Source organism: Hevea brasiliensis, chromosome 6, assembly GCF_030052815.1.
Source record: "Hevea brasiliensis isolate MT/VB/25A 57/8 chromosome 6, ASM3005281v1, whole genome shotgun sequence".
NCBI classification, from domain to species: Eukaryota; Viridiplantae; Streptophyta; class Magnoliopsida; order Malpighiales; family Euphorbiaceae; genus Hevea; species Hevea brasiliensis.
This window is the reverse complement of record NC_079498.1, coordinates 5,597,432-5,608,603: the sequence shown is the minus strand read 5'-3', so window position 1 is coordinate 5,608,603 and position 11,172 is coordinate 5,597,432. Positions and strand designations below refer to the sequence as shown.

The 11,172-nt window shown below is 25.6% G+C and overlaps 1 protein-coding gene across 1 annotated transcript; it reads left to right on the top strand.

The window, feature by feature from the left end:
* The first annotated feature begins 673 nt into the window (after window positions 1-673).
* On the top strand, window positions 674-2,613 carry LOC110648660 (3-ketoacyl-CoA synthase 12). Its single transcript, XM_021802972.2, has one exon. The coding sequence runs from the start codon at window positions 834-836 to the stop codon at window positions 2,229-2,231; it is 1,398 nt and encodes a 465-aa protein (XP_021658664.2). The 5' UTR covers window positions 674-833; the 3' UTR covers window positions 2,232-2,613.
* Window positions 2,614-11,172: the final 8,559 nt, after the last annotated feature.

The following is an 11,172-nucleotide window of genomic DNA, read 5'->3' as shown; positions in this document are numbered from 1 at the left end:
ATTGCAGTAAACTATTTAAAAACAAATGATAAAAAGAAGAGAAACTATGTATGGCCACTTGAGAGAGAAAATATTTATTTGTAGTGGTACGCTAGGTTTATTTTTAATGGGTATAATTGGATTTTTAATAAAATTTTTAATGGGTATAATTGGATTTTTAATAAAAAATTAAGGATACAATAAAAAAATAAAAAATAAAGTAATTTTCAGCTCTTACCTCCCTCTGCTTATACCCCAATTTGGGGTGTAAGAAAAATTGAGATTTGAGGGGTAAGGGAGGGTAAGCCTTAGAAAAATTGAGATTTGAGGGGTAAGGGAGGGTAAGCCTTACCCTTACTTACCTTATCTTTTACTAACTCACATTTTTCTAAACATGAACATGAGTATAATAGTTACTTACCCCTCCTTATCCTTATCTACTCTTCTCTCACCCACTCAAACAGAGCATAAGGGTTTTTTTTTTTTCTTTTCTAAGAAAGAATAGAAAAGGAAAGGAAAGCACATAGAAATTAAGAAAGAAATAGATTTTCTTTGGCTCGTTATCTCACATGCCCATGTGTGACAAGAGTTGAATTTGTCATGAAGACTGATGCGAAAGTTACACACAAATGAGTCGGTGGGAGTTGAGCGATGGAAATATTTCTTAAGCATGTTCGCATATACAGCTTACGCACAACCCGTCTCTTTATAAGTCTTTCATTTGATGATTCTCGTATAACAAAGTTTTACTCCTAAACAAAACATAACCACCCAACTTCTCCTTTCTCTCTCTCTCTTTCTCCTATAGCTAGTCCCTTCTTTCTTCCATTTTTCTTTCTTTCTTTAATTCTCTAATGGATGTGCTTATGCTAGTGTATGCATTCTTGATCTTGTATCCCCTCTTATTGCTGTGGAGGTGGGTCGATGCGAAAAGAGACCAAGAATGCTATATACTAGACTATGAGTGCTTCAAACCAACCGATGATAGGAAGCTTGACACTGAGTTTTGTGGGGAGGTGATTAAGAGGAACAGGCATCTTGGTCTCAACGAGTACAAGTTTCTCTTGAAAGCCATTGTGAGCTCCGGCATTGGAGAGCAAACCTATGCTCCGAGGATGGTTTTCGCCGGCCGAGAAGAAAACCCTACATATGAAGATGGGATCTTGGAGATGGAGGAGTTTTTTAAAGATAGCATTGGAAAGCTCTTGGCCAGGACAGGCGTATCTCCTCAAGAAATCGATGTTCTTGTGGTTAATGTCTCGATGCTTGCTGTGATGCCTTCTTTATCAGCTAGGATCATAAATCACTACCAAATGAGGGAAGATATTAAGGTATACAACCTCACTGGGATGGGCTGCAGTGCCAGCCTTATATCTATCAACATTGCTCAGAACATTTTCAAGACTCACAAGAATTTGTATGCTCTTGTGGTCACCTCAGAGTCTTTGAGCCCCAATTGGTACTCTGGGAACGATAGATCGATGATTCTTGCAAATTGTTTGTTCCGTTCTGGTGGGTGTGCAATCCTTTTGACCAACAAAAAGGCATTACAGCACCGAACCATGTTCAAATTGAAATGTCTAGTGAGGACACACCATGGGGCTAGAGATGAGTCTTATGATTGTTGCATCCAAAAAGAGGACGATCAAGGCCGCCTAGGGTTTCACCTAGGAAAGACTCTCCCAAAGGCAGCTACAAGAGCTTTGGTGGACAACCTTAGGGAAATAACCCCTAGGATCTTGCCTATAAGGGAATTACTCAGATTTATGATAGTTTCCTTCATAAAAAAATGGAATCAAGGTTCCAGCAGTAAAGGAGGAGGAGGAGGGACGAGTACTAGAGCAGCGATTAACTTCAAGACTGGAGTTGATCACTTCTGCATCCACACTGGTGGGAAAGCGGTGATAGATGGAATTGGAGTGAATCTTGATCTATCTGAGTATGATTTGGAGCCAGCAAGAATGACTCTACATAGATTTGGTAACACATCAGCTAGTAGTCTTTGGTATGTGTTGGGGTACATGGAGGCCAAGATGAGGCTGAAGAAAGGAGATAGGATTTTGATGATAAGTTTTGGTGCAGGCTTTAAATGCAACAGCTGTTTGTGGGAGGTGGTGAGAGACTTGGGAGATTGTAATGTGTGGAGAGACTGTGTTGATGACTACCCACCAAAGACAATAGCCAACCCATTCATGGAGAAGTATGGATGGATAAACGATGAAGATCCAAACACCTTCGTTATTCCTCGCTAAGGAAAGAATACAAGATTCAGGATTAAAGCTCATAATTTTCATTTTTAATCATAAAAAAAAAGGTATCTTTCTTAAATTTTAATTTGTACACTATTTAAGTTACTATTATTATTATTATTATTATTATTATTATTATTATTATTATTGTTGTTGTTGTTGAATCCCCTTGTGGATTTCATAACCCAATAAGGTATGCAGCTTCCAATATGATGAGAAGTTTGCTATCCTATATTGGAGGGCTGTATTTTTTTTTTTTTTTTCCTTTTTTGTTGCATCACCCTTCTCATTTTCTTTTGTTAGATTGATGATATGGTACTGATGCTATGAGTTGTTTATTCTCTTTTAACATTTTCAGAAAATATAGAGTCTTTCATTTGGTGTACATCTCTCTCTCTTATATTTATTGGATTAAATTTGAAATTTTTTGTCAAAGAAAAGAAGACATTGCTCTCTCACTCTGAATCCCAACACATGCTAGCTGTTGTACTTAGTGTTGTCAATGTTTTGAAGCATAATTGCAGGACCAGTGAAGGGCCCAAAAGAGAAGGTTCTTTTTTGAAATTTATTTGTTGACCTTGTAAATTGAAAGTTTATGCAAAATCCTATGAAAATATTTGAATATATCAAATTAGACAAATCTACAAAAGTTTTTTTTTTTAATTTGTATCCTATGAAAAACAAAACGTAATTAAGAAAAAATGGTTGTAAACAGAACCTTAATGGATTCATTCTTCATCACTGCAATTTGATTTTGACCATTAATTTTTGCTTCCCTGATTATATAATGTAAATTCTTTGAAGGAAGTGTTTATAATTAGAAAATTACTACCATTTGATTGTCCTAAGTTATAATTGGTTATGGCCTTTAGTTTAGGGATATCCAACTATATTAACAACTTCTATATACTTAAATTAACTCAGAATTTAAAGCTTGAGACTGATTGAATGCTTAACTTTGTTAGATTCAAATTCTGAGTAAATTGTATTCATGGTACTGAATTTAAGACATATAATATAAAAATATTTTAATTTTAATTTGTAACAGAAAAATACCTCAAATTCAATAGAAATAATATGAAAATAGATATGACCTCTAATAATAGATTCCCAAGTTAAATGCTTGCCTGACAGACTCTAGCTCTTCACTATTGCTCCCCTTTCCTTCTCCCCCTTTTCCTTCTCTTACCATGTAAGCATTTAACTCAGGTTATAAGTACTTTCTTTGATAAATTTTCGTCTCAACTCGGTGTATTATAGATTTAAGATATAAAACACAAATATATAAGACTTATATATTTAATAAAAGAGTCTCATTGTATATCTTACATCTTAAGTCCATAATAGATTAAATTTAGATAAGAAAAATCTTTTTTTATATTACTTTTGTACAAATTAAAGATGAAATATTATTATATTATACATTTTAAGTTCATTTATTATGAATGTAATTTACCCTTCAAATCCTATAATACCCTTTTGTTTTAATAAATTCTATTCAAACTAAAAAAAAAATCCTTAAATTAGTCAGAATTGTTATTTTTGGATAAATTAATTAAGTTTTATGATAAGAATAATAAAATATAATTTTTATTTTATATATCTTTCAATTAAAATTTTAAAATATTTATTTTTTATGGGAGATGATTTCACTACAATAAATATAGATTTCAATAGTATTTTTTTAATATTATTTTGTACATAATATTAAAATAATAAATAACATTAAGATATCATATTTAGATATAAAGATAATATATAATATCATAAATAATATATATAATATCATATATAATAATATTGTAAATTAATATGAAAAATGTTATTAAAAATTTTAGATTACGAAATTTATAGGTATCACTATATGTTTATTGATAATTTTTATTAATAATATATTTTGAATTTTTAATAATATAAAACATATTGCTAAATTCTAAATTTATTATAGCATTTTTTTAACTATTCTTTTCATTTGTGTCACAGTTTTTTTATTAATTAATTTAAATTTAAAAATTTATTTTCTTAAGAATAATTTTAATATCACTATATATATATATATATATATATATATATATATATATATATATATATATATATATATATATATTGCGTATGTCACAGCTGTTGCCCTTGCCAAATTGTTACAGCATTAAATAGTAGACATAAAACATTGATCCAGCGGGGTCCGTCTCCATCAACGCACGCCTTCTGCCAATAAATACTGCAATGGCCTGTTCTTCTCCACATAGACCAACCAGAAACCTGTCTTAGTGGAAGCAATAACAATTTAATTATTTATTTATAAAATTTGCACACCAAAATAAATTGGTCATTAAAGCATATATTTTTTGTGTGTGTGTGTGTGAGGTCAAATTATTAAAATTGAAATAAGATCATAATAATTGCATTTCTTTTATATTTTTAATTTTCATTACATTAATAAAAAAATATAAAAATATTTTTTAATAATTTTTTTTTAAAATAATAACCTCTCATATGATAGAGTTAAGTACTCCTTATTTTTTTTATATAATAGAGTTAAGTACTAGTTATTTTTATCTATTTTTTATTTAAAATTATCACATTTGAAAAATTAAGGAGTATTATTTATTTATTTTTTTTATTTTAACCTTTATCTCTATTAAATATAATAAATATTTATACAATAAATAATTAGATTAGTTAAAGAATAATTTAATCAATTACTAATACGTTTTTATAAAAATGAGATTATTCAATATTTTTTATTATTATATAAAATTTAAATACCACATATAAAAATGGACGAAAATATTATATATTTAATGTTGTGTAAGTCATTTATAAGAAATAGTATATGAAAATGATGACTAATTAAGACCCTTTTATTAAAAGACATTTAAACTTGTCTATCTAATGAATTAATGTTTACCAATTAATAACTTTCAATGGCAAATTTACACATGATTAGGTAATTTATCAAAAAAAAGTTTATGATTAGACCATCAAATTGCCATACAATTAATGTCATTTTTAACTATTGCTAACAACATATGCTAGTTGATTGGCTTTGTACCAATTCAGAAACAAGATTGAAAAATGCTCAAAAACGACTGAAAATGTCTTATTTATTTAAATATAAGTTCATTAAAATATTTATCTTAATCATGATTCAATTTAAGCCTCCCTTTAAATTAAAAAAATATATATATTAAAAATTTCCTTAAAATCTCAACAAATTAATAAAAACAGCTAATATAAACTTATCTCATATAAGAACGAGTTTAATCATAGTTATATCAAATATCTGTATCTATATTTATGCATTTATCATATACAATTTAATTAATTTTGTATAAATTTTAATATAAATATTTAATTTAATAATTATAAAACTCATTTTCAGCTTATATTAAATGCATCCATAATAAAAAAGGATGTGATTATGAGCTTAACAATTATTAGATTAAATATTTATATTTAAATTAATATATTAATCATATTTTTTTAATTAATTTTATACAAATCTCAATATAAATATTTAATTTATTAATTGTTAAACTCATTATCATATGAGATTAAACTTATATTAGATGTACTGGAGAAAATAAGATGTCTTAATCCCATTAAATTCTCACTTTTTGGAATTCCAATTTCCAGAAAAAAAAAATATTTAGGAAAAAATATCTATAATAAGAAAATAATTTATATACAGGTAAGGTTGCAACAGAAAAAAATGGGCATAGAGAAGTGTCATTATCAAAATAGAGTTAACAAGTAAATAAGATGATCCTAATTCTCTACTTTATAATATAATAATGAGATATTTTTGGTCATTATTTCTAATTTTATACGGTTTATTAGATTTATTTTTAATTAATTAATTTAATTTTAATTGAAATTTAAATTATTGAACTTAAAAAAAATAAAAAATAGTAATAAAAAATACTAGATAGTATTTTTCTTTTTAATTTGCAGGAAAAAGAAGAGAATGGACTATTGATGGGCCAACAGCAGCAGTTGGTGACATAAATAGAGATAAAACATTAAACAACAAGACAACAACAATGCAATAAATGTAGAAATAAAGCAGCCGTGTTGGCCAACTTATTGCATATCTCAACTAATCTGCAATATGTGCTCCTCTATTCACCAAATAATCCGGTGGGATATGACAGTTCCCTTTCTTTTCTCCTTCAAATCTCTCCCATCGACTACCCCTACGTTAATTTATTATTATTATTATTTTGTTTTTTTAAATAAACTCTCTAATCTGTGAATGTTTAGAATAAAATGAGATTTCCCTTCTCAGATTTATATATGTTAAAAATATATCTGAGTTTCTGTCCCTAATATTGAGATCTCCTATCACTGTTGATGGGGTTTTGTTTACTCTCTTTGATGAAATTTTTTTATAGTATTTAAATGGACTATTTAGCAATTCAAAATATAATGTAAATTATTAATTTCTTTTGATTAAAGATTTGAATCTTTATATGATCTTTTATTAATTGAGCCATATATTGTAATCTATTTTTTTTATTGATATTTAATAGTTTAACCTTTTTGCAGGGCACAAAGATAATAAGTTTTCAAAAAAATAATATTGCAAAAAATTTATTTAGTTGTTAAAAAATTGTTACTATCTGAATATTATTTTACTTTGCCTTAATTATCTTTAATAAGAAATTTATAAATATTATAATTATCTTATGATTCTTATTAATGAATTGCTAAATTTTATAAAAAAAAAAATCTAGTGGCATATTTTTTTATCATACAAATTCTGCATGATCATCATCAAATCATCTACGTGAATTTTGCTAAATGTGAATCATAATTATTTTTTTATTAAAATTGAAAATATGATATAAGCAATTTCACATTTACAAAGGTAAATGTTGTTAGTACTATATTTACACACATATATATATATATATATTGAATTAAAATTTATATATTTTTTTTCTGAATGAAAGTATAAAATGTAAATATATTATCGATCTCAATTATAATAACTCTAACTTTGAAGTAGAATCAATACATATATAAAGGCTGAATTTATCCTAAGTCCATGAACTTGTAAGTTTTTATCTAATGCATCCCCTTCTTTCAATTTGTATACATTAAGCTCCTGTGTTTTAAGTTTTTATATATTACATTAAGACTCTCATATTTTTTAACATTTGAGACACTTAAGAAATAGGTCAATAAAAAATAATTTTTTAATTAAAGAGAAAAATAATTATTTTAAAAAAAATGAATTTATCGTTTTAAAAGTAAAAGTCATTTTCTACATTTTAATAATTTTATTAAAATATGAAAAAATTAATTTATATATGATATAAATATATATATATTTTAATTTAATATTATAATTAAATAATAAAAAATATTTTTTTAAAAATAATTTTCATATAAAAAATACTTTTTTATACATAAATTATTTTTCACAAAATAAACAGTATGCGCTGGCTTTCTCTGTTGACTCATAGGAGCAAGATAATATTTTTTAAGCCACAATGGAAAATGCAAAAGAAAAAATCAGCCAGAATAATAAAATGAAAATATTACGTTTTGTTTTGGGAGTGGGAATATAAAGTGTTTTTTCTAAAAGGCCTAACCTTAACATTTCACCCAAATTTTAAAAGGTCACCCAATAATAATAATAATAATAATAATAATAATAATAAACCACACAAGATAATCTTCATTTATTTATTTATTTATTTATTCCAACTTACTGGTTGGCGCTGATTGTTATAACTCTTATTTTTATTTTATTTATTCTAAATTTTTAAAAATTTAACAAAAAATAATTCATATAATTAATTTTAATTAACTTAAAATTATAACTTAATTATCATTGTATTTTAAACTTTTTACGCAAAATTTCTCGAAACTTTAAAAAAGTTATGAAAATAGAGACAACACTTGAAAAAAAATCCCAAACTTTATATTTGTGAAAATTTGAGAATTTTCACAAGTTATGGTAAAAAAATCAAACTTAGTGAAATGTGTGATGTAATGCTAAAAGCATTAGGGATGACAACGGATTAAGTTTTTATAGGTATGTGATCTGATTGAATTTTAATAGAATGAGTTTAAATAATACATAATCAGATTTTAATTTTGCATATTGAATATCATTATCCGAACTTATGCAGTTATAAAAGTACTTAATTAAACATAAAATATATATTTTTTATAATAAAATTTATAAAATTTATATTTTTATTTTAAATAAAATAGAATTTACATATTTTATGAAATTATTAAATTTTTAAATATAAATTATTAATAAAAAAAATTTTTATGCATATTTTTAATTAAAATATATAAAATTAAATAGGTTCGAATGCTTTTTAAGTAATAGTAATTAAATTTGGGATGAGTTTGAATAATAGATAATAAATTTTAATCGAATTTGGAATGAGTTCGAGTTTTGTAAATATTAATCATATTTGGATTTAGGGTAGATTGATTTTCATGAGTGCTCTATCCATTATTATTCTAAAAAAACACTATATTTTGGAGTTTAAATTGATATATTATTAGATTTGGAATTATGTCAAGTTTTTGTAATGCCTTGGATGAACAATTGAGGAGTATGATTGTATTAAAACTTAGTATATATTTTGTTGGTGCAAACCCACCCCATCCATCAAAGGCGCTCTTCAACAACTCAATTTCTTCGTTACACCAACTTCAACAAACTCATTATTCTCATCATTACTTTCATCAGCTGAGTGGTTGAGCTCTGGAGATTGATGTTCAGATTCTACAGGTTATGCAATATAGTTGCATCGCCATTTTAGCCACCCATTCATTGTGTCACTTGAAAGATTCAAAGAGGGCAATAACACAAGCTCAGTCAAAGGGTAGCAGAAGCTCAAAGAAAGAAGAGATTCTTTTTTTTTTTTTTGTTAAATACAATTTGCTTTCATTAGAACTTGAATTCGAGACCTCATAACTTTAAAAACGACTTAGCTAAGGCTTAGATAAAATGCAATAGTAACAAAAGCTCATACCTCATACCTTACAAGCACACCTCCAAAACTTCCTTCAAAGGTTGGATTCTATCCATGAAACTAGCAATTGTGCATCTCTAGTAAAGGGATGGATCCAAGATTTTTTTCTATGGAGGCCAATAAAAGTACATAAACATATTCTAAATAATCAAAATTATTTTTAATTTGTATTTGTTTCCTATGAATTTTCATATTTTTTTCATATTTTAGTAGCATTGAATAATTTTTTTTATTTTTAAAATTATTAAATACATCTTTCTCAACATAGGTAACTAAACAATCATTTATTAGAATATCTCCCATGTGATTATACAATTGATTTTTCACTATTTTCATTGTATGAAATATAAATTAAAAATAAAATAATATAAAATACAAATGGATAAATATGAAAAATTTTGAAAATTTAGCTAATAAAAGACAAATTAAAAAAATTTACATAATTGGAGAGTTAACATGTGTAAACTAAATCTAAATGAAAGAGAACTAAAATAAAGGATTTAAACTAAGAGGGTGTTTGCTTTGACTTATTAATCAGTTAATCTTACTTATAAGTAGAAAATTATAAATAGATTAGTGTTTTATTTAACTTAAAAGTTAAAAAAAAAATTAAAATAAGTTGAAAGTTATAAGTAAAGATACGTTGCTTATAACTTATATACTTATTTTAAAACTACTCTTTAACTAAATAAAAGACTATATTATTTTAATATTTTTTAAAAATATCAACATCATCCTTATTTTAACAGCTACAATACTTAATTATATGTATTTTTTATAATTTTAATTAATTAAATTATTTTTAAGCACCTTTTAATTAAATATTTAAACTATTTAAAAATTATTTTTAACTAATTTTATCAAACAATTAATAGCTTACTTTTAATTTGACTTATAAGTTAAAAATTATATTTTAAGTTAAAAAGTAAAAGTAAGTAGACACTCTCTAAATCTAAATATAAGAGAATTAAAATAAATGATTTAAAGTATAATATACATTAAGAGAATTTTCAAGGGGGCAGCGGCACTCTATATGACGAGCCCTCTTTAACTTTGACAGCACAGATGACAAAATCATTTAAGATTTTAATTAAATAATTCTATTTAATTTCATCATAATTCTCTCAATATTTTATATTAAATTTGATTTAAACTCGTAATTTCACAATCTCATAATTAATGATTCAATTGCGTTTGATATATATAACATAGACATTTCACAAGTCAAATTGGCCTGACAGTTTGAAAGAATAAGACCTTTGTTAGGCACACAACACACTTGAAAATGCCAAAAATCTTATGAGTAATGAATTTGTAGGGCAAGTAGTTGTTAAGAGTGACAAGGTGTCCTCATGTGCCATATGTTGTTCAATAAAAATAAATAAATAAATGAGATTAGTGATTGACTAAATTAATTGCTACTTTATTAAAATTGATTTTTAATTAATTTAGCAAATGATTCAGTCATTTGCAATAAATTTGGTTGCAAACAGCAACCGACAACTACATCGGTAGCTAAATTAATTAAATTTAAAAAAAATAAAACTTTAACATATTCAGTTATAAAAAATTTGGTGTCTTTAATTTTGTAATTTAACAACTATTTTGTAAATTAACTGCTATTTGTAACAATTTAGCAACCGAAAAGTCGATTGCTAATTTTAAAAAAATTATTTAAAGAATTAAAATTTTAAATAAAAAATAAGAAATTAAAATAAATAATTTCAATTAAAGAGTAATTTGATTGGTTTCCATCCACTTAATTTGAAAGTAAAGAGTAGAAAATTCTCGAATTCAAATTTTCCCGTCTACTAATTTCATTGTATAATCAATCAGTTATTATCTAACTCATTGTATTGAGAGTTTGATTCAGCCTACAACTTTAATATCATTTTATGTGATTCAATATGCGAAAAGGGTGAGGGGAGAGGAGG